Source organism: Mobula birostris, chromosome 6 (genome assembly GCF_030028105.1).
Source record: "Mobula birostris isolate sMobBir1 chromosome 6, sMobBir1.hap1, whole genome shotgun sequence".
Classification (NCBI taxonomy): domain Eukaryota; kingdom Metazoa; phylum Chordata; class Chondrichthyes; order Myliobatiformes; family Myliobatidae; genus Mobula; species Mobula birostris.
The window spans coordinates 129,441,738-129,455,958 of NC_092375.1; the positions used below are offsets into that span (position 1 = coordinate 129,441,738).

Sequence of the window (14,221 nt, forward strand, 5' to 3'; positions counted from 1 at the left end):
GTACTCCAAGTGTGGCCTAACCAGAGTTTTATCGAGCTGCATCATTACCTCGCGACGCTTAAACTCTATCCCTGGACTTATGAAAGCTAACACCCCATAAGCTTTCTTAGCTACCCTGGTACTACTTGCACTGGTACTTTATGGGATCTAAACTACTACACACTATTCAGAAACAATTTATTTTAAAACGAATGCCTTCTTCTTTGTAAAGGCAAATTTGCACGATTGAAGACTTTGATTTATAGAATAGAGATAACACTGCTTCTCAGCTAACATCTGGTTTGATTAGTGAGTTATCATGCTTTAAACACCAAACAATTAACAAAGCAGAAGTGTATACTTTAATTGGTGAGCAATGTAATTTCGTCAGCAAGTTCTGAAAACCCAGTGTCTCAGTGTCCAAATTACCCATCCCAGTTGTAAGAAAGGAAGGATATGGATACAAGTTTTATAGTGCTCAAACTTTTATTGATCACAGCCTTTAATATACTCAACAACTGAGCATCTGGAGCCTTTCAAGTAGAGTATGCTAAAGACGATAATGCACTGTAAAAAGAAATTTCTCCTCATTCTTAGTCCTAAAGTGCCATCACCTTGCTCTATACCCTCACATTAATGAAACAAACACCTTAACATCAATGCTGTTATTCCCTCTTCAAAAACAGGGATTTCTCAGTATTCTGAGTGCCAATCTTATGCAATCTCTATTTTCTCAAGAATCCATTTGATATGTCCTCTGTACTAATGCTGAGGCAAGTACAGCCTTACCTGCACAACGCCTTAAATAATTCCAGTTAGACCTTTGCACTCCAGCTTACTTGTAATAAAGGCCAACATATAGCTGCCTTGCTAATTGCTTGCTTCATCCTGTATTACTTTGCTGCATGAATAGAATGCCTGAACGAAACAAATTGCATCTCTGCTCCTTCGGGTGTCTGACTGAAAATGATTTGACATTTCAGACAGGTAAGTCTGCCCCAAAGGGTCAGATTTTGGTTGTTCAGAGAGAGGTAGTCATTTCTTATAAATATCGGTGCTTTTCATTTGGAGTGAGGGGGTGAAGGAGATGGTGTGGTCATTTATGTTATTGTCAGGATTAAGAAGTTAAAAAGACTTCATCCAATTCTAAACTATTTAGAGAACTTAATTAAAATATATTCTTCATTCATTCATAAAACAGACAGATCCACAGGTATTGCCATGAGAAAATTGTCCCTCAGGGATTGGACTCCAAGTTATTATTACTTCAGTGTGCTGACTCACTCACAGCTCATTTGGAATGAAGCTGGTGACATTTCAGTTGTTTTAAAAGGCAACACTTTGGTGAACTTTTCATGCACACCAATAACAACAACTTGCATTTACCTGGCATCCCTCCTGTGTGGAGAAATATCACAAGCACTTACAGTGCAGAAGTGAAAGACTGCAGAAGAGAAAGTGGTGGCAGCTTGGATGCCAGCAGCATTTGAAGCAATTAGCTTCAAATAGGGACATTCAGCAATTGAGCAACAAATTTCCTCTTTGCATGAAAATGTGCTCCACAGCATCACTTCGAAATGGATAAATCAGAACATAAGAATATACAACATTAAATCAATTCATGCAATGAAAATCTAAAGAAATACCTAAGCATGGCTCCAAATCCCTTCTTCTTGACTTTCTTTTCTTGACTCTCATTTTCCTTCTTTTTGTCCTTTTCCTTTGTTTTTGTTTTCACCTTTTTTTTCTTGTCTTTCTTTTTTTTCCCCTTCTTCATCTTATTGTCGGAGCTCTCCGCATCTTCAAGCTCAGCAGTCCCCTGGAATGCAGATTCACTACCTGGGGTTTCATGGCCTGACTGGGAGCTGTCTTCCGAATCTGCTGCAGGTAGGTGAAAAATGTAAGTGTGTCAAAAATAACTCACTTGTCATTATTTTGTTTTTTTAAGATTGCATTTTGCATTACTTTATGGTTCTTTCACCATTTGTCTTTACAATAAATACCCAAATACAACCTCCAATTAAGGTTCTTACATTAGTGTTCTGAGACCAATTATTAAGAATAAGTAGTTGAAGGTATTAAATGGAACTTCACTTTCAATATATATGACTTAGAAGGCTCGAAATCTATTCCTGAGACTTTAGCAAAGTAAGTTTACAGTCCCACTTCTATAGTTGAAAGCTGTGCATTTTCTTGTTCAGACTTTATAATGGGAATGAGGATAGGGTCCTTATTTACCCTCTCAAGTGGATGCAAAAGGTCTTCTGGCATACCTGATATAGAGCAAGACCATTCTTCCTAGAGTTCCGTCAAAATATCTGAACATTCACCTAGCCTGCTGCATCTCCAAGAAACCATAATGGTACTGGTGTTTGTAGGGCCTGCTTTGCTCTAATAGGCCTCTATGTTTACCACATTAACAGCAAGTGCAAATTGGTGTGGAGTCAGTAAGATCCGAAATACTCAGAGATCAACATGGAAAAATGGGCTTCAATTCTTGGGTTTCTGGGGAACAAAGGAGTTGTTCTGCTGGTGTGGGCTTCATTTGAATTAGGCTGGACCGGTGAATCAAATAGCTTGGGCTGAAGATGGGTCTCTACACTAAATAGTGGGGACAAGGGATCTGGTAAGGTAAAATTGAGAGGTGTAAAGAGAAACTGACAAGGGCATAAGGTAGTGAAATGGCTATTAATAGCCAGGCAGAGGGATGAGTGCACTTCCAATTACTTAATCAACATGTAGCCAAATGAACATTAACAGTATGGAGATTACATTCATGGAGGGTATGAGACGTGGTTTTCTAGATCAATATATTGAGGAACAAACAAGCAAACTGGCCTTTTTATTTCAAGTGTGACTAATTTTATGTAATAAGGAAGTGTTAATTAATAAATCAATTAATGGCTTTTTTTTTTGGTTTTTCCTTTCATATTTTATTTTATTATCTTAAAATTAACCCTGGTAGTTGAATGGTTTCATGGAAAAGTAAACGTAAAACGTAAGAGACAAAGTTAATTAACCCAATCTAAAATCAGTGTCTTAAAATGGAAGCAAAGCAGAATAAAGGCATGAGCCATGAATTGTCCACAGTAGAGTGGGAAATGACATTTAAATTAAACAAGCATTATTACCATTAATAATGCTGATAATAGCAATAAATATCCTATTAAGGCAGTGGTCCCCAACCACCGGGCCACAAAGCATGTGCTACCGGGCCGCGAGGAAACGATATGAGTCAGCTGCACCTTTCCTCATTCCCTGTCACGCACTGTTGAACTTGAACATAGGGTTGCCAACTGTCCCGTATTTGCCAGGACATCCCATATATTGGGCTAAATTGGTTTGTCCCATAGGGGACCGCCCTTGTCCCGTATTTCCCCCGCTAAGGTAGAGTGTTCCTATGAAACCTTTAATGCCGAAATGGTGTAAAGCGACAAAGCAATTACCATTAATTTGTATGGGAAAAATTTTTGAGCATTCCCAGACCCAAAAAACAACCTACCAAATCATACCAAACAACACGTAAAACCTAAAATAACACTAACATATAGTAAAAGCAGGAATGATATGATAAATACACAGTCTATATAAAGTAGAAATAACGTATGTACAGTGTAGTCGGGAAGTTTAAGCCAAAACTTATTTGTGGAAAAAAAACGGCACGTACGCGCATGCGCACACAGGTGCCCCACAAGGCTTTATGGTCATGGTCGTCTTTCTCGGGGTAAACACAAGTGTCCTGTATTTGACTGCTACTTTTGTCCCTTATCTGGGAGTGAGAAAGTTGGCAACCCTAAATGCAAAAGATATGTTGAGGTGAGTTTAACCCTACTTGAACACTGACCCGCCCCCAGTCGGCCGGTCCACAAGAATATTGTCAATATTAAACCGGTCCGCAGTGTAAAAAAGATTGGGGACCCCTGTTTTAAGGCACAACCCCCCAATGGGAAAAAGAAAAAGATTATCAAAAGTTAATATGAATTCCTTACAGAGGGTCAGGTAAAATTATATGAGGATATAAGGAAATGGAAGAGAAATTTAAACAAATATAGACAAGGAAAAGTTCGCAGAAGTAGAGAAGAACAGGGCCAGAGGGAACAAGGAGCTGAAAGAAACTAGTGCTCTTAAAAACACAGCACTGGGGCCAAAAGCCAATAAATCTCTAACATTTAATGATGTGGGTTCAAACATTTGAAGGAAATGCATGGAAATTTTGGATGCACTGGCTCTCAACTTCCCAGATTTCACAGACTGTAGAACAATGCCAGCAGACTGAAAATACCAAACCTAAACCCACTATTTATGAAAGAGGGGAGAGAGAGAAATATGGAAACACCAGACTTTTTCATCAAACATCAACAGCAAGAAAAACACTACAACCAGTTATTAGTGATTATCCGAACACTCAGAAAATACAAAGAGGCTGTTCAAAGCCTAATATATCCAAAAAATCTCTCAAGTTTTTTCAGGTTGTAACTCACCTAAGAGACAAGGACAAACCTGTTGATGTGATTGGTTTGGACTTCTTAGTGCCATAGAAAAGATTATTCAACCAAATTTCAGTACATGGACTGAAAGTACAGGTGTCCCCTGCCTTTCGAACGTTCGCTTTATGAAACCTCACTGTTACGAAAGACCTACATTAGTTACCTGTTTTCGCTAACAGAAGGTGTTTTCACTGTTACGAAAAAAAGCAGCGCACGATAAAAGGCAGAGCGCGCCCCGAGCAGCCCTCTCCCCCGGATTCGGAACTGCATTCTCGCCGGCATTGCTTAAACACGTGCCTGTAAGCAGCCGTTAGCAAGATGAGTTCTAAAATATCAGAAAAGCCTGAAAGAGCTTGTAAGGGTGTTACACTTAGCATAAAACTAGACATAATCAAGCGTGTCGATCTTGGTGAACAAAGTAAGGACAAAGTGAGTTTGGCTTCTGGAAGTTGACGAAGATGATGTTGAAGAGGTTTTGGCATCCCATGACCAAGAACTGATAGGTGAAGAGCTGATGCAATTGGAAGAGGAAAGGATAAATCGAAACCAAATGCAGTAGCAAACGGACCGAAAGTGAAGTCGCCCAGGAACTGACCATGAAGCAACTGCGTGAGATTTTCACCTGCAATGATAAAGTACGACTTTAATTTTGAAAGGGTACATCGGTTTAGGGCATATTTGCAGGATGGCTTGAGTCCTTACAAAGAACTGTATAATCTAAAAATGTGCAAGGCTAAGCAGTCAAGCAAGCCTTCCACATCAGCCACAGCAGACGACGAACCTCAACCATCGACATCGAGGCAGGCAGACACAGAAAAATATGACCTGCCTCCCTGATGGAAACAGACGACGAGATGACACCCAGTGTCTCACCACCCCAACTCCCGGGCCGCGGACAGATACCGATCCGTGAAGAATGCAGCAGTACCCGGGAGGCACTCAGCACATCTTTAAGAAAAAAGCTGAAATAAACATGCTAATTAATTAGGTGCCGCCTGGCACATAAATGTCGGCCCAGATCAGAGGCGATTGCCGATTGCGTCGCCTCTGATCTGGGCCAACACTTATGTGCCGGGTGGCACCTAATTAATTAGATTGTTTATTTCGGCTTTTTTCTTAAAGATGTGCTGAGTGCGTTCTGGCCACTGCTGTACCGCTGCATTCTCCGCGAATCGGTATCGGTCGGTGGCCTGGAAGGTGGGGGCCACTGCACCACCCCAACCTCCGACGACTCAGCCTAACACACCATCATCATTGTCTTCCCAATTCCCGTAAGTGATACTACACTGTACATACATTATTTCTACTTTATACAGGCTGTGTATTTTTAGGTGTTATTTGATATGATTTGGCAGCTTCATAGCTTAAAGGTTACTGGAGAGAGTGTTTTTGCCGAGAGCACTTGCGTGAGATTTTTGCTACGAAGAACAGTGCGGCAATGATTGTGGAAAAGTATTTCTACTTTATATGGGCTGTGTATTCATCATATCATTCCTGCTTTTACTATATGTTACTGTTATTTTAGGTTTGATGTGTTATTTGGCATAATTTGGTAGGTTATTTTTGGATCTGTAAACGCTCACAAATTCTTCCCATATAAATTAATGGTAATTGCTTCTTTGCTTTACGACATTCCGGCTTACGAACCGTTTCATAGGAACGCTCTACCTTCGGATGGAGGAGGAAACCTGTAACATACTGTCACATTCTAAGGAGTGAACAGAGCACACAAAACAGTTAATATACTCAGGGACACCAATGGAATTGACCAGCGAGACCTAAGGCAGATCTACGGGGGATGTCATCTGTGTGGCCCTACAGTCATCTCTGGAGCATCTGGACAGTAAACTGTTTATTGACTACAGTTCTGCCTTCAACAATATTTTTGCAAACAAATTCATCACTGAACTCCAGACCCTGGGAGTTAATGTCTCACTCTGCAACTGGATCCCTGACTTCCTGTCCAACATACTGCAATCAGTAAGGATAGGCAGAAATGCCTTCACCACAATTATTCCAAACCCTGGTGCCTCACAAGGTTGCATCCTCAACTGCCCTACTCTACTCTCTCTACAGTTACAATAGTGTGGCCAAATTCTGCCCTTACTCCATTGACAAGTTGGCAAATGACACAACTGTAGTGAGCTGGATCTCAAATAATAATGAGTTGGAGTACAGGAAGGAGATAAAGAGTTTATTGACACAGTGTCATGAAAATAACCTTTCTGTCAATGTCAATAAAACAAAGCAACTGGTCATTGATGTCAGAAATGATGCTGAGGTTGAGAGGGCTGAGAGCTTCAAGTTCCTCAGTGTAACTATCACCAAAAGCCTGGCTTACTCCAAACACATTGATGCCATGGCCAGGAAACATAATTGACTCTACTTCCTGAGGAGGCTAAGGAAATTCAGCATGTCGCAGTTGACCGTTACCGATTTATATTGATGCACCTGGATGCTTAACAGCTTGGCATGGATACTGCTCTGCATTTGACCACAAGAAACTGCACAGGGTTGTGGGCATAGCTTAGCACATCAGAGACACCAGCATCCTCTCCATGGACTCTCTCTATATTTGTCACCGGCTCAGTAAAGAAGCAGGCAGAATCAAGGACCCCACATATCCCAGACATTCTCTCTTCTCCCTTCTCCCATGAGACAGAAGATACAACAGCTTGAAAACACATATCACCAGGCTCAAGGCCAGCTTCTGGCCTGCTATTATCAGACCCTTGGACAGACATCTTGTACGATCAGATGGTCTCTTGGCCTCACCACCTCGTTACGAGCTTGAACTTTTTTGTTTACCTGTAATGCACTTTATCAGTAGCTATTACACGATTCTTCACTGCTGTTTTACTTTATTCTAGCTCAATGCACTATGCAATGACTTGATTTATTTAAATAGTAAGCAAGTCAAACTTTTCACTATATCTTGGTACACGTGACAATAATAAACCAACTATAAAATAAACTATAAAACCAAATATAAAAAACAAAGAGTAGAAATAAATGTTCTGTTTCATGCTGGGAGGCTGAGGGTGCTACAAGGATCAGCACTCCACAATATATATCATTGGTTTGAAAGAGGAGAACAAGCACAATAGATCTATGCTTCCTGGTGATAAAGGCTGGGTGGCCCTGTAGGTTGTAAGGAGGATGTAGGGAGGACTCTAGTGGATTTAAACAAGCTAAGTGAATGGACAAGCAAATGGAATCTAATATGGAAAAATGAGAAATATCCTGCCCTGATGGGGAGAAAGAAAAAATATTAATTGGTGAAAGATTGAAAAGCATTGCTATTAAAAAGGACCCGAGTATTCTTGTACATGAATCATTTAACATTAATGTGCAGATACAGCAGGCAATTAATAAAGCAAATTGTCTACTGGCATTTAATGCAGCAGGATCCGAGTACAAAAGAAAAGGCATTTTACTGCAATTATGTAGGTGCGACCGCACCAGAAATTTTATGAACAGGTCTGAATTTCCTTCCTAAGAAAAAAATTACTTGAGCCAGAGGGAGTACAGCAAGATGGATTTACCTTACCACTGTATAGATTCTCCAAGAGGCTAACAATGGGGGACTGCTTCGTAAGGACTTTTGCTCTGTCCACTGCAAAAGGCAGGGTCTCCTAGTGGCTCCACCTCACTCACCACCATTCAGGGCCCCAAACTGTCCTTCCAGTGATGCAATATTTCATCTGTACGTCTGTTAGGGGTCACCTCTTGTATCTGGTGCTCCCGGTGTGGCTTCCTCTACATCTGTGAGGCGATAGGGCTCAACTCTGTCGAGTACTTCATTCTGTCCATCACTAAAGGCAGAAAGATCTCCTGATGGCTACCCATTTCAATTCATCTTCGCATTCCCATACCAACATGTCTGTCCACAGCCTCTACTGCCATTCAAACTTAAGTTGGAGAACAACGCCTCATATTTGATCTCGGTGGCCTCCAACCTGATGGCATGAACTTCGATTTCTCTAATTTCCAGTAATTTCTCTCCTCTCCTCCCTTCTCTCCTTTTTCATTCCCCACTTACCCCTTCTCACCTGCCAATCACCTTCCTCTGGTTCCCCCTTTCTTCTTTTTCTTCCATAGTCCACTGTCCTCTCCTATTAGATTCCTTCTTCTTCAGCTCTTCCACCTATCCCCTCTCAGTTTATTATTTCATCCCACCCTTCCCACCTATCCACTTTCCACCTCCTCTTATCTCACCTATCATCTACCAGCTTATATGCCCTTGTCTCCACCTCCACTTCCTATTTTGGCTTCTGCCCCCTTCATTTCCAGTCATGATGAAGAGTCTCAGCCTGAAATGTTGACTGTTAATCCCCTCCAGAGATGCTGCCTGACTTGCTAGTTTCAACTTTCATTTATCCACAGCTTTAACCACATTAAAAGGCAACGTTCTATGAACAATTCTCTGCAGTCTTATAGCTTCTCACTCCTTTGATGTTCTTTGATTATGTTCAGATATTCATAATATTTCAGATTTTTACCACTGTCCTCAATGGTTTTTGTAAGAAAGCTGAATTATCAGAACAATACATCCGGGCATTAAAAAGAGGCTATGTTCCCTAGAAAGCAGTCCGTTTTGCAATTTTTCATAACATGATCCATTGATACAAACTGACAATATTTTTGTTTCTTTAGCATCTTGTATTTATTTTTTTAATTCTGTAAGAACAAAATAAACTTCATAATTGGCAGTGATTTGTCTATTCCATAAGAGTGAATATTCATTGCCAAAACTGCCTTAACACAGAGATCACTCGAGTCAAGTGAGATGTTCCCCTGGCAGCCCCTCTACTTTCTTAGAAGTTTGCAAAGATTCAGCACGTCATCTAAAACTTTGACAAACTTCTATAAATGCGCAAAAGGGAGAACATTCACCAATTGCATCATGGCCAGGTATAGAAACACCAACGCCCTTGAAGGGAAAAGCCTAGAAAGAGTAGTAGGTACATCCCGGTCCATCAAGGGTAAAGCACTCTCCACCACTGAACACGTCTACAAGGAGTGCTGTCACAGGAGAGCAACATCCATCAAAGACCCCCACCATCCAGGCCACGCTCTCTTCTCGCTGCTACCATCGGGAAGGAGGTACAAGGGCCTCAAGACTCACACCACCAGGTTCAAGGACAGCTATTTACCCTCAACGATCAGGCTCTTGAACCAGAGGGAATAACTTCACTCACTCCATCACTGAACTGTTCCCACAACCGATGGACTCACTTTCAAGGACTCTTCATCTCATGTTCTCTATATTCATTGTTTGTTTGTTTACTTATTATCTTTTTTCCTTTCTTTTCATACTTTCACAGTTGTTATCTTTTGCATATTGGTTGTTTATTTGTCCTGTTGGGTGTAGTCTTTCATTGTTCTCTTCTGTTTCTTGTATTTATTGTGAATGACTGCAAGAAAATGAATCGCAGGGTTGTATATGGTGACATATATGTACTTTGATAATAAATTTACTTTCAAATTAAGGCATTGTCCATTGGTAGGTCCTCAGGTGGCTGCAGAGGCTGATCCAGGATCCACATATTCTAGAGTAGCGTGTGCATGAGTGAGTGGTGGCTGTAGTTAGTGGTCGGGCCTTTTAACACAGAGGTATTCGGTACTCATAATGAAAGCATATGCACAAGCATCTGGAATGTTATGCACTCAATCCTGGTGCTGGATCTACAGCCTACTGCAGTTTAAGACATAACTTCATAGAAAAGAGTTGTCATAGAAATGAGGCATTACTGAATCTTTTTGAGCACTTAACCTTAATACAAAACGCTATTTATTGGCCAAAGAGAGGAGAATCACAAAGTATGCCCAGTGGTACTGTGAATCTGATATAATCATCATTTGGATATTATGAACAAATAAGAAGTGGTTATGGATAAAGGAAGCCCAGAATGCCCCTTCAAACTAAATTACAACACCAGTGAAAGCAGATGAAAGCTTTAAATGGTAATCTAAAACAATCCTGAACTATGATGAGGGAAATCTAAACACAAGGGGTCACTTACATGGTATAATGAGTGGATCTTAGGTATGGATGTGCTTCTCTGAGCCACATGAATGAGGCTTGATTGTAAATCACCCTATAGGTGACCAGCTAAATGACTATCAAGTACAGAATGTTGGAGGAACAAGCAACTTAGAAATCCCACTCCAGTCAGTGACATATTTAAGCAAAAACAGGAATAAGAACAAAAGGCATGGTATCTTCATGTGGTGACTACAAATTACCTGCACTTTGTGTGTTGATCAAGCTGAAATACTTTTAACACGTTAATCTTCAGCTGGATATTCATTTTAGTTTATAACCCAATTTATAGTCAGAGGTTAGTTAAGATTCTGATGTGGCTTGACTAATGACAATAGGAATGGACCGTTCAGGAGGAAAATAACAAGCATACTGACAGCCAGTTTGCCCGGTCAGTTAGACTTTGGCTGATCTATACCTTAGCTCAATTTAACTTCCTTGGTTCCATATCTGATAAAGTTCTTTCCTAACAAAAATCTCTCCATCGTCACACTGAAATTTGCAAACGAATTCCATCTGCTTTAGTTTTTCTGGAGGAGGATATTCAGGTTATCACAGTCTTTTCAGTAAAGCGTTTTGCTATATTGTCGTGAAACACCAAACTCTAATATGCCACTTGGTCTGGACTGCCAGCAGCTACCCTATTTCACTTTGATTAATGATGACGATGGTTAGCTATTTTGTGCTGTATATTTCAGTACTTCTAGGCTCAAGGTCACATACCTGTATATCATTGCAAAATAGCTGCAAACATTCTTCACTAAAAATGTGTCATCTGAGACCATGTCTGGATCCAGGGATTGGGCAGGAGTTGATGGTGGATAGGGTAAAAAGATACAAGGCTGACAATCTACAGTATATGAGATCTGAAAACAATGAGGAAGATATATTGGCTAAATATTGTCTACCAAAATATAATTACTGCTGTGGCCTGCTCCATGATAAGTTACCCAACACCAAGTAGAAAATTAACCTATCAAAATGCATCTCCTGGGGCCATAGAATTATACAGGTGCACTCAGGAGAAACACATCCAGTCACAGGGAGGAAGTGCAAAATCCACACAGACAGCGCCTGGTCTACTGCATTGCCATTCAAAGTCAATGCTGCATTGGCAGGGAGGCAAACTTGGACCTCCTGTGTGGCTGGTGAGAATTTTCTCACTGAATCACCAATGCACCAACTCATCATGCGATAATGACCAGATGTACACATGAACAGAGATCAGAGATTTGAATTTAACTATCTTAGGATGAGCATATTAGACTGTGGATTTGTCAACTTCCTTGTGGTGTCTCAGGTTTAGTGGGGAGGGGGAGCGTGTGAGGACTGTGCCTCTTTTGTCTCACTCTCTCATCCTCAGCTTTGGTTTATTGGTTTATTAGTGTCTCATGCACAGAGATACAGTGGAAAGCTTTTGTTTGTGCGCCATGCCACACGATTACATTAAGGTGATGCAAAGAAAACAAAATGCAGAATACAATATTGCATTTACAGAGAAAGTGCTTGTAGACAAATAAAATGTGAGGGCTACATTGAGGTAAATTTGGAGATCAAAAGTTCAAGAGCAAAAACTATGTGGTAAGAGAGTTCAGTGTGTCGAGGAGCAGTCTTGGGGGGAAAAAAGGAAGTTTGGGTCAAAGCCTTGCACCAGGAGTGAGAGTACAAAGGCAACACACACACACACACACAAAATGCTGGAGGAACTCAGCAGGTCAAGCAGCATCTATGGAAAGGAATAAACATGGAAAGGTCGACGTTTCAGGCCAAGACCTTTCCTCGTGTTTGTGAGAGTAGAGAAGTGAGATGGCCAGTATAAGGAGGGGAAGCGTAGCAGTGGGAAAGGAGTCCGGGGTGATCGATGGACTGAGAAGGGGTGGAAGATGACAGGCAGGTTGCACCTGGTAGGGGAGGGGATAAAGAAAATTCCAGCACCTGCAGCCTCTTGTGTCCCCAAGAGTTCAGTACGAGAGGTTGGTTCACAAATCTTATAACAATAGAAGCTGTCTTTTGGTGGTACATACTCTTAGGCTTTTGTATCTCCTGCCCAATGGGGGAGAGGAGAGGATAACTGGGATGGGTGATTATGTTGACTGCTTTGCCTAGGTTGCAGGAAGTGTAGAGAAAGTCAGTGAGGGGGTAAGTTGTTTTGCATAACGGGCTAGGTTGTGTTCTCAACTCGCTATTTCCTTTGTCTTTGGGCAGAGCAGTTGCCATACCAGGATGTGAAGCAGCCAGATAGGACGCTGGTGATCTATTGAAGGACAAATAAAGGAAAGGGCAGCAGTTACCAGCCCCTCTTTGGAGGAGTCTCAATAAAATATCAGCCTTTGCCCGTGTTTTAAGTCCCTGTGATGGCTCTTGGCCAACAACCTGGTGTTTCAGAGGTTAAAGGGCTTCATTCAGTTCCTGTCATAAAGGCACAGGGAAAACATAAGCATTAACACAAGTGCAGGGACATTGTATTGTAACCTGTACTATATGGGAGTTGTGGTGGGTAACCACAGTGAATTTTTGATTGAAGATCTATTAGCGTGACATGTGTCAGTACACCACCTGCCAAGCTACATATCCAGCTAGGAGTGAAACATCGATGTTTGACACAGTGCAAAGTACGACAAGCAGATCAGCTCAAGGAAAGAAACAGTGTGCAGCCTTCAGTTGTTTTCTTTCCCAATGTAAATCAAGTCTAGAGCTGCGTGCTTAATACTCATAATCAATGTATGTGCAGTGAGAGGGATGTCATTTCTGATTCAGTACTGGCATGCTCACTTCCAAGTCAGGAGGTAGTGGATTTAAATTGCACACCAGTGACTTGAACTTAAAACCCTAGGATGAGGTTTATTTAACGTGTTATGGTGAATCCCATCTGCATCACAATGAACATCACATATATCATCGTACAACATGATGAGCAGAAGAATTCACCACACTGTCCTGGACTGTACCTTCCCTTAATAAACAATACACAACTGACTTGGTCACTATCTAGTGACTCACTGTGCACAGATTAACTGCTAAAGATGCCTTGTAAATGCAAGGTTTTCCTTTTAAATGTTAGATCCTAATTAACAGTGGTAATTTTGGTGATGAGGCTTCATAACATATCGGTGGGAGAACTATTTAGTTTAAAACTCTAAACCCAAAGAAAACAATCAGAAAATGTGTAGGTGAAAGAGAGAAAAAAATAATTACTGTTTAAATATTGTTCATAATGCAGTAGCATTTGAAACCTCTCCCTTCAATACCAGTTATTTTGTGGGGTTGTCCAAACAATCCATTAATAATTTAAGTATTTGTAATGGAAGGGCATTGACATGAGATTTGTATTTCCACAATAGCTTTTACTTGGCCTCACAAGTGGGAATAACAATCCTATTTCTTTCTCATCCAAAATGTTTTTTGATTATAATAGCTGTCAGAGCTTCATAAATAAGTTATAGGGTTTGTTTATATTTTAGTTTAAAGAGGTGCATTACAAACTCAGAGGGACATTTAATATTCTCATTTATATCACATGAACCCCCAGTCACCTCTCTTCAGAGGAACCTATCAACACCTTGTGTAAGTGGCTTTAATGCAGGTATTTCCTGCTGAATTTGTGAAGGGCCTTCTCATCCACAGGCACAATTCCTGCCGTGCAAGGCCACAGAGTTAAATGCGAGCCTGTACATCTGCAACTTGAACATGCACGGGACATTCAAATGGC

The 14,221-nt window shown here is 40.9% G+C and overlaps 1 protein-coding gene across 9 annotated transcripts in view; it reads right to left on the minus strand.

Moving 5' to 3' along the window:
• Nucleotides 1-14,221, minus strand: part of LOC140199358 (partitioning defective 3 homolog B-like) — a 1,206,993-nt gene that overhangs the window by 483,650 nt on the left and 709,122 nt on the right. For 8 of the 9 annotated variants that reach the window (XM_072261291.1, XM_072261294.1, XM_072261293.1 and 5 more), the window contains exon 18: nt 1,626-1,860. In XM_072261291.1, coding sequence (XP_072117392.1) covers nt 1,626-1,860 — 235 coding nt within the window. The remainder of the gene's footprint in view (nt 1-1,625; nt 1,861-14,221) is intronic. The other variant, XM_072261292.1, reaches the window with a different exon arrangement.